The sequence below is a fragment of the Microcaecilia unicolor genome, chromosome 7, assembly GCF_901765095.1.
Source record: "Microcaecilia unicolor chromosome 7, aMicUni1.1, whole genome shotgun sequence".
Lineage (NCBI taxonomy): Eukaryota > Metazoa > Chordata > Amphibia > Gymnophiona > Siphonopidae > Microcaecilia > Microcaecilia unicolor.
Window position 1 is genome coordinate 56,893,728 of NC_044037.1, and position 17,508 is coordinate 56,911,235.

General features: G+C 42.8%; 1 protein-coding gene across 1 annotated transcript in view; it reads left to right on the forward strand.

Moving 5' to 3' along the window:
* LOC115474248 (connector enhancer of kinase suppressor of ras 2-like) overlaps window positions 1-17,508 on the forward strand; it is a 768,489-nt gene that overhangs the window by 531,955 nt on the left and 219,026 nt on the right. Inside the window, exon 12 of the mRNA XM_030209634.1 lies at window positions 3,466-3,674. Within this exon, the coding sequence (XP_030065494.1) occupies window positions 3,466-3,674 (209 nt within the window). The remainder of the gene's footprint in view (window positions 1-3,465; window positions 3,675-17,508) is intronic.

Sequence of the window (17,508 nt, forward strand, 5' to 3'; positions counted from 1 at the left end):
CGTTAAAAACACTAACATGACTATAGTGCACCTTAGTAAACATACCCCTAGGTTTTCTATCTCTTTCTCAAAGCTTTCCTACACTCGTGTGCAAACCGTAAGAGCACTGGGAAGTGTCACGAACCCCTTACTCATCACAATTTATATGAGGCTGTTAATTTTGTACATTCTAACTAGCAAGATTTTTCAGAGGAGTAATTTTCAAATTGAAAATTGTTGTGATTTATGTGTGTACCAGCTGCACATGTTAGCTGTCTGTTGTAAAATTACCCTTCCTTAGCTTACCTATACTTCAAAGAAACAATGTTAGTGTATATATATTACACATTATTAAAGATGTTAGCTATTAAAAGGCAGGAATGTTTTATGTTTTTTACCAGCTGAGCTACATTAAAATGCTCTGTCTACTCATTGCACAAGACAGAGAGAAGCTATTCCAATGCTGAAATGACTTAGATATAAACTAAAAATAAATGTTTTTTTGAATCATTTCTATAGTGCTTTAAATAAGGTTCAAATTGATTATTAAAAAAACAAACAAATCTTTCACACATTTCTTACGTGATAAAACACTCCCAATAAAGAAACATCATCCAGCCTCTGCTGCTGTTTCTGAGCAGGGGTGATCTCATCAGACTCCTGCTGACAGCACCATGGGGGATGGGGTTGGAAGAGGTATCAGAGATAAGCTCGGCATGCATGCTTACTGAGTTGATTTCCATGTTGGGCAGGCCACAGGAAGATGTGGCTGCATTCTGTGAGTGAAAAGCAGAACTGAGTGGGATTCCATAGATACAGAAAGAGCATGACATTTTATAGTGGGGGGGGGGGGGGGAGGGTGAGACTGCTGGGACAATGGGGTAGTTTGTACTGGAAGGAAGAGAATGAGTGCTTTATTAAACTGAATCAACAAAAAAATGTTACTAGAAATCTAGTTCATGCCATTAAAACACCAGTAAAAATGCAATAAACCCAGCTGTCCTCAATAATTACTTTCTCTTTGTTTCTTTGGATTCCAAAACTAGTTCCACTAGTCCACTGCAAAATGTGATAAAAGTGTTGATAAAGGATTACAATTGAAACGTTTTAAAACGTCTTTATGTATTGAAGAATGGTGGCACAAATTGAGAATATATATTGGATTTTGCAATAATAAACAATTGAATTTTTGAATTTTCTAATGAAATTGTGATGTTGGTTGCTACTGGATTGGAACTAGTTTTGAAATCCAAAGAACAACAAAGAGCAAGTAATTATTGAGGACAGCTGGGTTTATTGCATTGCTATTTTGTTGCCCTTGCTGATGCTTTTGGACCACTTAAACTGATTAAAACACCAATAAGCATCTATTTTTAGCATCCTCCAAGAACACCTAACTATCAGAAAAATAAACACCTAGGGGGTATGTCCACAAAAGGATGTTAAGCCTTAACTGTGTTTAGCACGGTTGAAAATACATACAGCAAAGTACATTAAAGCGTTTTGTATTAAGTAACCTTTTTGCATGCGCTGAGTGCACATTATATATATTTTTGTATTTATATTTTGGAGGGAGTATGTCATGGGTAGAGAATGGGCATGGCAGCAAGTGCTCTCTCAGAGGCAGATGCACTAAACCTTAATGAGCCTTTAACGACCCTCCAACGAGGAAATTTTGATCCGTTGCATGCATCAAAGGGCTTTTACCGAGGAAGCTAGCAGCTAACGAAAACGGAATGCAGATGAGCAATTTGTGTACAAACACCATTGAAACGAGATGCACTAACCTTTTCCGATTGCCTTTACGCAGGAAAAAGGCAGGAAATCTAACGAGAGGTCTGTACCTCTCGTTAGGACAGCTCTGTGCCAGGAAAAATCGTAAAGTGAAAAAACAAACAAACTGTGAGCCAATCCCAGCGCATTAGCAGAGCTAAAAGCGCTGTGATTGGTCAAAAGGACGTAGCATTACATATGTCCAAAAGAGCTGTGTTTAAGCTTAAAGAAAACGTGTCATAAACCACATCAATGTAGTGTTTGCGTATCCAGAGCATGTTTGAGCCTTACCCAACAAAAATCAAAAAAAGAATCGGGAGGGGGCAAAGGCACTCGTGAGGAGCGTCCTGTATGGCCGTCCTTGCACCCCCCCCCCCCCCCCGCCCGAGGTCGCGGTTTCCCCCCCCCCCCCCCCCCCCCCCCGGCTTCCCCCTGCATTATAAATTAAAAAGCAAAACATACCGTTAGCAGCCCCGGCCCTCCTCCATTCCTCACTACTCTGTCTCCCCTCAGCTCCGCCTCCCGACATCCTCCGCCCTGTGCCCCGCCCCCTCTTGGGGTTGTTGCCGCCATTCCCCCCCTCCACCGGGCCCCCCTCCCTCTTACCGGGCCCCTGCAGCGCCTCTCTCCTCTGTCCGAAGGCGCTGCACGGGCAAGAAGAAAAGCTGATGCCTGTCTTCGCCCAGCTTCGGTCGCACGTCTCTCTCCTCCTGGGCCCGGCCTCATCTGATGTCAGTAACCTCGAATATTGTGTTCAATTCTGGTTGTATCTCAAAAAAGATATAGTGGAATTAGAAAAGGAGCAGAGAAGGGCGACGAAAATGATAAAGGGGATGGGACAACTTCCCTATAAGGAAAGGCTAAAGCGGCTAGGGCTCTTCAGCTTGGAGAAAAGGTGACTGAGGGGAGATATGATAGAGGTCTATAAAATAATGAGTGGAGTTGAATGGGTAGATGTGAAGCGTCTGTTCACGCTTTCCAAAAATACTAGGACTAGGGGGCATGCAATGAAGCTACAATGTAGTAAATTTAAAATGAATCGAAGGAAAATTTTCTTCACTCAACGTGTAATTAAACTCTGAAATTCATTGCTGGAGAATGTGGTAAAGGCGGTTAGCTTAGCAGAGTTTTAAAAAGGTTTGGACAGCTTCCTGAAGAAAAAGTCCATAGACCATTATTAAATGGACTTGGGGAAAATCCACTATTTCTGGGATAAGAAGTATAGAATGTTTTGAACTTTTTGGGGATCTTGCCATGTATTTATTTGGATTTATTTACCACATTTTTGAAGGAATTCACTCAAGGCAGTGTACAGTAAGACTAAATCAAACATGAGCAATAGACAATTACAGCAATAAAAATATTCAAATAACAATACAAAGTATGGCATAGTATACTATTTACAATGTCAACACAATACATAATAAAACATTTTAATTGACAGTGTAGGGTATGAGCAAAGATGGAACATGTAGATAGGTAAGAGAGTAAGAGGAGTTAGAAAGTAAGGTGACTAATTTAAAGAAAGGTAAAAAAATATATTACTGAATATATATATACTGAGAGATAGATATAGATATATATAGATATAAATAGTACTGAGCTTTTTAAAAGATCTAATATATGGAATTTCCTATTCGCTATGTTTATTTATTGACACTATTTTCTCAAATTATATCTCTTCAGTTCATTGCACTATTTTAATATTTGTAGGGATGATGTTGGAATAATGTCTTCTGATGACATCAACAAATATGGAGTGGGGAAATCAGGATCAAAAGGTTCGGAATCTCCCAGCTACTTTCTGGAACATGAAAGTGGAAAGTTCTACACATTAATTGAAGGAGAAGGCCATCCAGCGGGCTCAGACTATGAAAGAGGGAGAGCAGGGGTTCGGCGAAGAGAAAAAACACCTACTCATGGTATGTTTAATTTCTTTAGCTTTTTAAAGTTCTCTTGTTTAAGTGTTTAGATTATCAGTGTAACATTTCCAAATCTGGATTGTTATCTGCCAGGAAATGTCAGGACTATGGGATTGAAAATATACTTCAGTATTAAGCACACATGCAGGACTCCTGCTCCTCTCTGTTATGCTTTTATGTCTTTTATGCGCTGGTCTGGGTGACTCAGCAAGGCTTATGGTTATCTCTGATTCCTACATTACTCAGGCTTAGCTAGAAAGCTCTCCCTTGCAGCTGAGGGGTCAGAGGCGGGGGTGGGGGGGATATGAACCTAAGATATAACTTCAAGGAGGAATCCCTTTTATAAACAGATGAGGATTCTGCTGCCACCAGAGCCTCCCACTGATTGTACTAGTCACTTCTATTGTTCTACGGCTTTCTTGCAACTTCCATTCCTTTCTGGAAAGTCAGAAAGTTAGAAAGTTCACTCAAAAGGCACCAGTTTGCCTGCCTACATATGAGGTCAGTCAAAGGATTTTATTGTATTGGTGGACTAAAGTAGGAGCATTGAGGATTCAGGTAACACTCGTTAGTGTTGAGTTCTTCAAGCTGCTACAAGAGTCTATATAGAGTGTGAGACAAGATTGTGGATCAGTTGTAGGCAAGATTGGATATATTAATGAGGTGTCTTGTCAGAACATAAAATTTCTTTTGAAACAATACTCAGTGGTGGAATTAAAGAGTAAGTCTGACATGTTTTCTGGGGCCTATCCTCCTCACTAATTGCACAACCTCAGGATATTGTGCTAAATGGACCATTGGTCTGACCCAACATGGCTATTATGTTCTTGTACGTCTCCCAGTTATGCACACAACTTATAGAATAATATAAGTTACTAGTATAAAAGGCCCGTTTCGTTAGGCAATGAAACGGGCGCTAGCAAGGCAATCCCCCCCTCCTCCCTCTCTCTCTCCAGTTCCCCCTCCCTTCTTCCAGACCCCCCTCCCTCCCGTCCTCCCTTCCGAGTTCCAGACCCCCTCCCTCCCTCACTCCCGAGTTCCAGACCCCCCTCCCTGCTTCCCTCCCTCCCTTCCGTGTTTCAGACCCCCTCCCTCCCTTCCTTCTAAGTTCCAGACCCCCTCCCTCCCTCCCTACCAGTTCAAGGCCCCCTCACGCCCCTCCCTCCCTCCTAGTTCAAGGCCCCCTCACAGCCCTCCCACCGAGTTCCAGATTCCCCCTCCCTCCAATTTGAACACCCCCTCCTCCGTGTGCCTGACCCCTTGAGCCCCATGCCGCAACCCTATCACCCCCCTTTCCTCAGAAAACCCTCCCCCTTTGCCATCGCGTACCTGTGCTGACGACAGCCACATTTCTCTTCTTCTCTGTGCCGGCGATTGCTGTAGTTCGGGTGGTGGATATGTCCGTTATGCATCTGAGCGATGCAATTGGCGACGTCATGACGATCGGGCGCTAGCAAGGTAATCCCCCACCCTCCCTCCCACGGTGAGTTGGTGAGTGTGAGTGCTCCGTCCTCGACGTCATCACGTTGTGACGCAAGGGCGGGGCAAAAACTCATGGGCAAATTGATCTACACAATTACAACTTCCGGCTTCATTAGAACATTGGAGGTGCGTTTTATATAGAGAGATGTGTGCCCTTGCCAAGTGTAAGCATGCTCAATTACTGCCAGCTCTAAGGCTGGTGCAACTGCAGGCACCTCATTGTAAGGTGCACCGATGTCGGGTTATGCTAGTATTTTGTAAAGAATCTGAGCACCCAGATGCCATTATAGAATAGGTTCTCCCCATGCAGCATCACAACACCTACAAAGAGATGCCCACTTATTGAAATGCCACTTTAATCCCTAGTTTTTATGTATACTTATTATACCTATTTGGTTTGGAGTTTTCTGCTTCCAAAATTACTTCTCAGCACATCATGAATGCTAGAAAGCTTCCCAGTTTGCAGAAAAACCAATGCACTTTTTCTATCAAAAAAGGTGCTAGGCCACCCTTCAAGGTTGAGGTGATCACTGAGGCGCCTACCCCACAATTGCCAGGCCCCCTGCAACCAGTCACAGAACCTATGAGAAGGCAGAATTGCTGTGTAGAGCCTGAGCTCTTTCATTAAAACTTGGGGTCCGAACTTCTTGTCCTCCATTCAACGCACCTCTGTCTTCACTCGTTATTGGGAAATACAATATAAGTTTGCCCTGCGGCTGTACATCTATCCAGCGCGGGCCCACCGGGCAGGGTTTGGTGGATCCGGGGAGTGCCCTAAGTGCAGACAGTCCCCTGCAGGGCTCAGTCATATGTTCTGGAAATGCCCCGGAGTGATGCGTTTTTGGTCCACAATTTTGGAGGCGGTTAAGAGCTATTGGGGTCGAACAGTACAGAGACAACCATTGATGCTCTTTGGAGTCTACAAAGCGGTGAGGCCTACTCTGCCGGGCTTCAACGCCTTTCTGCGTAGAGCGATAATGGTGGGGAAGAAGATCATATTACTGAACTGGCGAGAACACAAGGTCCCGTCCATTGGTGCATGGCGGACGCACATGATTGAATTATTGAAGTTGGAGCGCTGCGGGGTCAAGGACTTCTCCTCTACAGAGGGTAAACGTTTGGAAAAAATCTGGGCAAACCTCTGGGACACATTGCAACCAGCAGCACGGAGTAGACTTTTAAATTAAATGTACATTCGCTTGTTGTTTGATGGACCAGCTTTCCCTGACACTCTAAAGGGGGGGGGGGGACGAAGGTGGGTTAGAAGAGGGTGGATTGGGGGTTGTAGAGTAGGATGCAGAATTGATGTACAACTTCACTTGTGTTGGTATCACTGTTTGGGTAGAGATGGGTACAAGTGAGGAATAAGAGTTGGGGTAGTAGGGGGGGGAGGGTTGGGGAAGGGGGGGGGGTTATAAAATTGTTTATGGCAAAAACTGTTTTTTTTTTGATTCAGCTGATCGTTCAGAGCCACTGTTATAGCAGCGTTGTTTACATTATGTATGTTCCTGGTTCTTGTCGCTGTGACTGCTCAATAAAAAAGATTTAAACATAAAACTTGGGGTCCATGGGTCAATTTTAGCAGACAATGGAAAAGGTGCCAGTACTCAGTACCCCCAAGTACCCCCTCAAAAAAAGCCCTGAGAAAAACTGACACTTCTTCTCTTCACAAGTCAGCATGGAGAGCTAAAAGAGGAGCAGGAAAAGTTCAAGGAATTAACATTAGAACATGTTCTTAGCTCATCTCTGAATAACTCAATCACTTCTAAATGGCAATGCAAAGTACTAGCAATTATAAGTGAAAAACAATCACATAGTACAGACCAATAAAATGTTATAGTACAAGTAATGTCATGGGCGCATGAAGTTATCCACAAAAAACACAAAGATATTTAGAGAAATCTGAAACTTTTAGTTATCCAGCAAAATCAGCAAATAAATCTACCTATTTTCCAGTGGTGATATAATCTAAAAATATTTACTTCTACCTTTAAAAAAAATAACAGAACACTTTGTTATATGCATGTGCATAACTGACATTAACAGTTGTGAAACATTAGCAGCAGAGATTCTGTGGTATATGTAAACCACCTCAGCAATATAAAGAAAGGGTGATTTTCAAAGCCATGTCCACAGGTAAAATGGAACTTTACCATAGAAATGGGCTTTTACAAAACTGCAGTGGCGTTCCTAGGGGGGGGCGGTGGGTGCGGTCCGCCCCGGGTGCACGCCGCTGGGGGAGTGCCGCGCGTGCCTGTCCTCCATTGTTCCATGCTGCTTCTCTGCCCCGGAACAGGTTCTGTTCCGGGGCAGAGAAGCAGCATGGAACAACGGAGGACAGGCGCGCACGGCACCCCCCCAGTGGCGTGCACCCGGCGGGGGGGGGGGGGGTTCCTTCGCGGGGGTGTCCTTTTGCCGGGGGGTCCGCGCTGCATCGGGGGGCGCTGCACAAGGGGGGCGGGGCGCATCGGCAATCCGCCCCGGGTGCCAGCCCCCCCAGGAACGCCACTGCAAAACTGCCTACCAGACAGGTATGTGAAAGGGTAAGCTCAAGCTTTTGACAGCAAGCAAAGGTGTTTTCAGGGCAGGGCTGAGGTAGGGTTTGCAGCTAATAATTCGTTTAACTGTAGCCGGTTAAAACAACCAATTATTCAGTTTGAGTATTGACCCCCATACATCTCAGTTACTGATACATATGGAAGATCAGCTGTTCATTCCTTCATTTAGGCTGTTTCACTTCAATGCTATTCGTTCAAAAATCTTTAGCACTCTACCTGAACAAATTCAGATCCAAACTAGACATTTCTTTTTCAAGATGCTTTTTCTGGTGCTGATTGAGTCGGACAATGTACATATGGTTTGCAGCGACTCTGCTTTCCTGTCTCCTCCCTTGTCCTATCTTATCCCCTTTCTCCTCTCTCTCTTCTTGTTTTTAATTTCCAATTGCAATTGTAGTTCCCTTTCTTGCTTTACCAATTTGTGAAACACCTAGACGGCTTGTAACATTGGTCTGGTATATTAAATAAACCTAAACTTGAAAAAATAAACTTGAAACTTACTTTGTGCATATGTATAACTTTTTTTCATTCTACTAATTTGTCATTGTTGTAGAATGTCCCTTAAGACTGTGAATGTGCACAGTAAAGAACTATTTTAACCTAATATTTCTGGTATATAAAGGCAAGTTTATATGTTCTTAGTTCTGTTTTTTATATGCTGTAGAATATACAAAGAATATAGGGCAGGTTTTGAATTAGTTGTAGATAAGACTGGATACATTAGTGAGGTGTCTTGTCAAACACTTTAATAACTTTTTAATATCCAAAACATTAGTCCATGAAGCCCTTGCAAGGGATATGCAAAAGGAAAATTAGATTAATTTCTACACATAAACTACTGTTTCATGCATTGAAATGGCTTGCTATAAAATTACTGGTGGTGGCTGCATAGCCAGGAGGAACACAGCCTTGGTGGCATGTGGGTTGGAAAAATTATGGCTGTAGGTGGGAGCTTCTACAGCTGTGTGGGCCAGAAGCAGTACATTCATGGGGGTGGGCTTACATGCTCAGCCATGGAGGCAAAACCAGCTATGCGAGCTAGAAGGAGATGGCAGCAGTGCTTTTACAGGTCTTTATCTTCGTAAGAATTTCCTATAACTCCAAATTATATGGCATAATTTAAATATTCTATTGTGGAAGATGTGAAACAGACCTAAAGCATATTTATATATTTTGGTTTTTATAAAATCTTGAAGCAAGGCAAGACAATTATTGTGTCCACTAAAGAAACTCCTGAAAACTTACATGGATGAAATAGGGAGTTTTTTTTCATCCAAGAAATATATATATTTTTCAGCATATAATTTGAGAAATGGGCCAAGGGGTTAATGCCTTGGACAGTCTCAACTTTCAAAGTTTTAAATGTCATGAGTTTCAAAGTTTTGAGAACTACTTGGGTGAAAAACAGGAGAAAACCTCTTTCACTTGTGTTTTCTATTTTTACTTATAGCCCTGTATATGGCATATTAATGGCCCCCTCGTTTGCCTATGGTGTTCTGTCAATCTGTCGCCTTGCTGACTTTTCTACATTACATAAATGATATAGGAAAATCTTGCAGGCAGGTTATTTTTGGGTCATCAATTTGGTGCCGCATACGCTAGTTGTGTTTGGCTTATTGGCTGGTTATTTCTGTCAAGATGCATGAGGTCTCTCCAGCTTCAGTGCAGCAGTTTCTCTTGATGCATGTTCAGCCACACAGAACAATCACATTATGTTTTACTGACTTCTCTGGCATTTCACACACTTTAGATGAGCTTACAGTAACATTTTGCTTTGATCTCTGCTTATATTAGGTTTGTATGTGTATTTAGGAACAGTCATTCATTTCTAGTTTGTAGCTGCCTATATTTTGGTTTACCTGTTCTCATTTTACCCCTTTCTTGATCTTTTTGTTCTAACAAGATCAGCAAAGATAAAGCTCAAAGCGAATATAAATCGATTTTTCACTCTTTCAAAAAGTACAAAGACTAGGGGACACTCAAGGAAGTTACATGGGTATTACTAGGAAAGGGATGTAAAACAAAAATGAGGATATTATTCTGCCATTGTATCGCTCCATGTTGCAACCGCACCTCGAGTATTGTGTGCAATTCTGGTCGCCGCACCTCAAAAAAGATATAGTGGAATTAGAAAAGGTGTAGAGAAGGGCAACAAAGATGATACAGAGGATGGGACAGCTTCCCTATGAGGAAAGGCTGAAGAGGCTGGGGCTCTTCAGCTTGGAGAAAAGGCAGCTGAGGGAAGATATGATAGAGGTCTATAATGAGTGGAAGGGAAAGGGTCGATGTGGAGCGTCTGTTTACGCTTTCCAAAAATACTAGGACAAGGGGACATGCGATGAAGCTGCAGTGTAGTAAATTTAGAACGAATCGGAGGAAATTTTCTTCATTCAACGCATAGTTAGACTCTGGAATTCATTGCTGGAAAAAGTGGTTAAGGCAGTTGACTTAGCAGAATTTTAAAAAGGGTTGGACGGCTTCCTGGAGGAAAAGGCCATAGAATGTTATTGAAAGGACGTGGGAAAAATCCACTATTTCTGGGATGGGCGGGACAAATTGTTTGTTCTTTTGGCTGCTGTCGGAGACAGAGTGCTGGGCTCGATGGACCCTTGGTCTGTCCCAGCATGGCGATGCTTATGCTTATGTACTTGTGTACTTTTAAACCAAACAGGAAGTTATTTTTTCACTCAATGAATAGTTAAGCTCTGGAACTCATTGCCAGAGGATGTGGTATCAGAAGTTAGTGTATCTGGATTGAAAAACATGTTTGGACAAGTTCCTGGAGGAAAGGTCAATAGACTGCTATTGAGATAGACATGGGGAAAGCCACAGCTTGTCCCTGAGATCAGTAGCATGCATCTTGGCACTATTTGGGATTCTGTGAGGTACTTGTGACATGAATTGGCCACTACTGGGAAGCAGGATACTGGGCTAGATGGACCATTTGTCTGGCCTAGTATGGCTATTCTTATGTTCTTATTTAATACCTATAAGACTGTCTGTTTTTTAATGCCAATAAATTTGTCTGCTTATAAAATCATGTTGGTCCTTTGGATATTCTATTTTTATAGTGTACGGAGGTTCCTGTCACATGTAATACTCTCTCTGTAGCCCTACTCTGCTATTAGTTATGTGACATTCACTTAAGACTAAAACATCACAGAGTCCTCATGAGAACAAAACCTATTCAAGGTACCCTACATAACATAAAGGACTCCAGTTATAGTGGTATTACATGAATTTTCAAGGGGTCAAAAAATAGGCCTAAAATGACTGAAGCATGTTGGCTTTTTAAAGGATACAAAAAATTTCCACAAACTAAAAAAGTCTAGATCAGGTTATGTATATAACCGTGCTGCTCTCACTAAATACAGATGCTAGACTTTGCACCTAGAAGGAAAAAAGGCCTCAAAGAGCTCAAAGATAATCAAATCTTAACAGAGCTGAACAGATCCATAAGATCTTCTCATCATCATTGGCCAAAAAACCCTTCCAACTCTACTTAAGCTTTAATTTAGTTCTACTTCTTTTGTTATTGCTGTAATCAATGTTGAGGCATTACTCAAAACAACATTACCTCCTGTTTGAATGTATTCAACTAGAGGGACAGCTGGCATATAAATAACCCAAATGTCAGAAAGGTAGTATAGTACGGACACTTATCTTTTGCGGTCGGTACTTTATGTTGTGAGCACTATGAGGTCATGTGCTGTGCCGTTACTATCTTCACCCTCTTGTCCCAAGCCGACGGTGGCCAGTGTTTCGCACTGCTGCTTCAGGGTCTTGGTGACAGGGCTAGACAAAAAGATTTAAAAAACAACAGTTACTACCAATACCCACCCCCAAGCACCCTGGTGGAGAGTGCATAAAGTCACAGTACTTGGGACGGTCACAGGTTCTCATCTCAGTGTGCTGTTCAACATCTGACTATCGGACAGGAACTCTCTCTTGAAGCTGTCATGACGTCAAATGCTGTCAAGCTAACAACCAATCAGTGACTAGAAAAAGTGGCACCATTCCAAGTGAGAATTGAGACCAATCGGCTGAAGGGAGCGTAGTCTGAAGATCCACTTCTGCTCCTGCTGTAATAGGACCCGCCGAAGGTCACCACCCGCGGTGAGCAGAAGACAGCTTGGAAGACCACACACTTTAAATCATCAAATGCGTGTCGATACTCCTTACAGTGGGACACAAACAGGCTTATTTTTGAAAGAGAAGGGCGCCCATCTTCTGATACAAATCAGGAGATGGGCGTCCTTCTCTCAGGGTCACCCAAATCGACATAATTGAAAGCCGATTTTGGACATCATCAACTGCTTTCCGTTGCGGGGAAGACCAAAGTTCACGGGAGCATGTCGGTACCGTAGCAAAGGCGGGACTGGGACGTGATTAAGAGATGGGCGTTCTTGGCCGATAATGGAAAAAAGAAGGGCGTCCCTGAGGGGCACTTGGACGACTTTACTTGGTCCATTTTTTCTTGCGACCAAGCCATGAAAAGGTGCCTGAACAGACCAGATGACCACCGGAGGAAATCGGGGATGACCTCCCCTTACTCCACCAGTGGTCACCAACCCCCTCCCACCCTAAAAAATTTTTTAAAAATATTCTTTACCAGCCTCAAATGTCATACCCAGCTCCATGACAGCAGTATGCAGGTCCCTGGAGCAATTTTAGTGGATGCAGTGCACTTCAGCCAGGTGGACCCAGGCCCATCCCCCTACCTGTTACACTTGTGGTGGTAAATGTGAGCCCTTCAAAACCCACCCACATGTAGGTGCCCCCTTCACCCCTTAGGGCTATGGTAGTGGTGTACAGTTTTGGGGAGGGGGGTTTTTTTTTTGGGGGGGGGGGTTGGGGGGCTCAGCACCCAAGGTAAGGGAGGTATGCCCCTGGGAGCAATTTCTGAAGTCCACTGCAGTGCCCCCTAGGGTGCCAGGTTGGTGTCCTGGTATGTGAGGGGGACCAGTGCACTACGAATTCTGGCTCCTCCCATGACCAAAGGGCTTGGATTTGGTCGGTTTTGAGATGGGCGTCCTCGGTTTCCATTATGGCTGAAAACCTGGGATATGGTCACCCAGGTTTTCAGCCATAATGGAAACCGAGGACGCCCATCTCAAAACCGACCAAATCCAAGCCCTTTGGTCATGGGAGGAGCCAGAATTCGTAGTGCACTGGTCCCCCTCACATACCAGGACACCAACCTGGCACCCTAGGGGGCACTGCAGTGGACTTCAGAAATTGCTCCCAGGGGCATACCTCCCTTACCTTGGGTGCTGAGCCCCCCAACCCCCCCCCCCAAAAAAAAAAACCCCACTCCCCAAAACTGTACACCACTACCATAGCCCTAAGGGGTGAAGGGGGCACCTACATGTGGGTGGGTTTTGAAGGGCTCACATTTACCACCACAAGTGTAACAGGTAGGGGGGATGGGCCTGGGTCCACCTGGCTGAAGTGCACTGCATCCACTAAAACTGCTCCAGGGACCTGCATACTGCTGTCATGGAGCTGGGTATGACATTTGAGGCTGGAAAAGAATATTTTTAAAAAATATTTTAGGGTGGGAGGGGGTTGGTGACCACTGGTGGAGTAAGGGGAGGTCATCCCCGATTTCCTCCGGTGGTCATCTGGTCTGTTCAGGCACCTTTTCATGGCTTGGTCGCAAGAAAAAATGGACCAAGTAAAGGTCCATCATCTCAACATTTAGGTCGACCATCTCTAAGGTCGACCTAAATGTTGAGATTTGGGTGTCCCCGACCGTATTATCGAAACAAAAGATGGACGCCCATCTTGTTTCGATAATACGGGTTTTCCCGCCCCTTTGCAGGGCCGTCCTGCGAGGACGCCCTCATGAAAACTTGGGCACCCCATTCGATTATGCCCCTCTATGGGCAAACCAATTTTGCCAGTCTGTATGGAGCTCTTGTGTTCACTCAGTCGAATCAGGAGTGTCCTTGAGGTCTTACCCACGTATAATTTAAAACCTTAATGATGATGAGAAGATCTTATGGATCTGTTCAGCTCTGTTAACATTTGATTATCTTTGAGCTCTTTGAGGCCTTTTTTTCCTTTTAGTTACAAAGTCTAGCACCTGTATTTAGTGGGAGCAACACGGTTATATACATAACCTGATCCAGACATTTTCAGTTTGTGGAAATCTTTTGTGTTTTATGAACTCTTGTGAGTTTTGTTCCACATCCCACTTGTTTCATGGTTTAGTGGTTTTTAAAGGATAACCATAGTCCTCTGAGACTGCACATTCTAGAGTTTTCATCTGGACAGTCCAAAGCATCTTTATCTGCCTTCATTTACCTTGTTACTGTCTCACTATGCTTAGTGAGAGGAATATTATCGTGACTTGGAGACTGACGTACTAAAGTGCATTTGTGTTTTCAAAACAAGAAAACTTGCCAAAAACATGTTATTTGTCACAAAACGTAGTGTAGCCAACTTTTCCAAAGACCAAGGAGACGATGTCAAGCAAAAAGGTCTTTATTGAATCAGACTCGACATGGGAGCCCTTACCACCATCTCAGTGGGCGGTGGTAAGGGCTCCCCCTCGAAATGGCCGCGCGGCAAGTGCTTTACTTGCCACCCAGACATTTCCTGAAGGAAAGCGAGAGTGGCCCTTTTACCAGCTGTGGAAAAAGGGGGTCTCGGTGCGTGTGTAAAACACGCACCGATGCCAAAACAGGCCCCCTTTTGCCACAGCTTGGTAAAAGAGGGCCTTAATAACTAGGGAAATATGGAACTAAGAAACCTTTTCACTAAAGTGGGCTAAGCAATGTCACAGATGAGATAGTGGAGGTGCACTTACTACTTCCTATTTAGCACTATCTACAGCAGTGTCAGGGTGCATTAAGCGCATCCATGCTATCAGTACACTTACCACACTGTAAAAGTTTTCTGTGTGGTAACTATATGGGAACAAGCTGAATATGCCCCCAGCAGTTATCAAACAGGCTTTCTACTTGCTGTGCAGTCATTTGGGCACATACCATGCAATAAATGCAAACCTTCATCACACTTTAGTAAAAGGGGCCCTAAGACGAAAACAAATTGATTTTTCCTTTATTCTGGAAAGATTCTTCTTACTATATTCTATCTGACTTCAGTAACAGCTTACTGTTAGGAACAGTGTTTTGTTAATAGAAAATTTCTCATTCTCAGATTGTCAATATCATTATCTTTCTGCTAAACTTTCAGGAGCCTGTAAATCCAAAAAGTAGCAATTTCAGTTATTAAGGAACATAATGGCAGCAGAACACGATGTGAATATTTTATGCATGGCAATTTCATTTTGTAGCTTAAAGCAAGAATGATCAGAAATCTACCAGTGTTGAAGCTACTACTAAGAAATGAAACTCAAGAGGAATGAACAAAATTATATTTAATATAAATCAAGAATTAATTATGTCATCCTAATCTGACTACAATATTTGTCAGACTATGAATGGGTTTTGCATTGTTTCTCATCCTTTGTATGTTTTAGAAATGGACCAAATGAGTGGGGGAAGGTATTTCACTGGTGAACGAGACTGTGACTACACTAATGGCTCCAAATGAGGTGTAGATGGAGTTGCAATAGGAAGTTCACAAGGTTTAATTGAATCTGTGATTGTATTGCAGATAAGATGTCAGACTACAAAGGCCCCCACCAGGGTTTGAGCAAGTAGACAACATTTCCTCTGGCAAATCTGAGGCTTCCTGCTAGATCAAAGAAGATCAGGAGTGACTTTTACCTTACTTTTTAGTGGTATGGGCATGAAGAGTATAGAACTGTCAGAGTTTATCAGGACCCTATTCCTAGTATCTTGTACAGTCAGTGTGAGGAAGAAAAATAAATCAATACATATTCCCATGCTGAAACAGTACCTTAACAGATAGTCATGGCTTCTTCCTTGTGTAATTTCTACATGGACTAACTTTATTTTCCAGCTTCCTATAATAGTGAACAACTTTCCCAGCAGGCAGTTCTTTATGCAAATTAGCTCAACCTCTCTTTGGCTGAGACTAGGGAACTTTATCTCTTCTTAAGAAATATGCAACATGGGGGTTTTTACTTTAATTTCCAAAACAAGAACAAGGCTGGCTGCTTGACTTGAGCCCAGCCTTCAACAGCCTCCACACCCTGGATAGGACCACAGACTCTTCAGCATTTTCAACCACCTTGGTTCTTATCCTCTACCCCCCAGCTCTTAAACAAAAATCAGTACTAGGTGTTTTAATTCATCTCAAAAGACAAAAAGAATACCAGTCAGTTCCTTCTACTGGCTACCCCCATTAGTTAACACTTCGCTCCTCTGGGCCACTCAGCTGGCTAATTCACGAGTCATGTGGTTAGGCTGAATGGGAACCTAACACCACCTTGCTCCATTTGCCAAGCTAGCTTGTTTGCCTTAAATACCAAAGTAGTGTCTTCTTCCCCTCTGCCAACGTTTAAAGGGACATGGACACTTCTTTTCCGTGAACCCCAGCTAAGGCTCCCCTTTGGCTGTCTCTTCATGTTCAAGTGTACAGCGCTGCGTACATCTAGTAGCGCTATAGAAATGATAAGTAGTAGTAGTTGGACTCCATGGCTGTCCTGTGGCAGTCTCTATTCCTTATCACAAAGAATAGAAATGAGTGTCTGAATATGGGGTAGTCATCTTTTCCTTCTTGTATCACAGTTTGAGGTAGATAAAGTGATTGTAGTCTTAATAGCCTCAGCTAGTCACTTAGATCCCTTGCCAGTGTGGATGCTTAAGTCAATTCATCAAGAAGAAATACTTCCCTTTATTATTTATTTGGTCAATAAATCATTATTGGAAAGGAAGATTTCAGCTAGTCTCAAGATGGCAATAGTGCAGCTTATCTTGAAAAGTGGAACGAAAGTTGTGTGAGAATTGAGTAACTAACACTGTATGTCAAACTTCTTTTCTTGACTAAGGCTGAGGACTTGGTGTATTCACAACTTACTACTTTTCCCATACCATAGCTTGGTCCTACTCCAGTCTGGATTTTATATTGGTTAAAGCATAAAAAGTGTGAGGGTGTAAGCAGGTCAGGAATAGGATGCTTTGTTGATGCAGTCAGACACCTTACTGCAGATTTTGACACAGTTCACCATAATCTGTTATGAAAAAGATTATAGAATCTTAGGATTCAGGTGTCACTATTTAGCTGGTTTGATTCTTTTCTGTCAGACAGAAACCAATGTTTTGTAAAAGGAATATATTTGGAATTTCAAGTAGTCTAACCTAGGTTCTGCAAGAATCATCTTTATCCTTCATTTTGTTTACACTTTTGGCTATATTAACTAGAGAGGTGTGGTAGCCGTGTTAGTCCACTTTAGAGGTAATCAATAGAAATAAAACAAACTATGCCAAAATATTTCACAGGACCCCATGGTCATTCACAAAGGAAAAATTTCAACATTAAGGAATCTTTCACGTGCTCATCTTCCAATGTGGTATATATCATTCAGTATAAAAAATGCAACGAAGGCTACTACATTGGAGAAACAAGTCACACGCTAAAGAAGAGATTTAATTTACATAGACACCATATGAAAAATGCTAGTACCAATAAAGATGTCACGCCTGTGGGGTAGCACTTTACAAAACTAGAACACTGTACCAGTGATTTCATGGTAAGAATCCTAAAAGGGAATTTTAAAACAATACAGGAACCTAAGACCTTTGAAGTCAGAATGATTAAATATTTTGACACCCACCAGACAGGACTTAACAAAGATCTGGGTTTTCTAGCCCATTATAAACCATAAAATTGTACCGCTTTGACACCCTCCTGTCTCC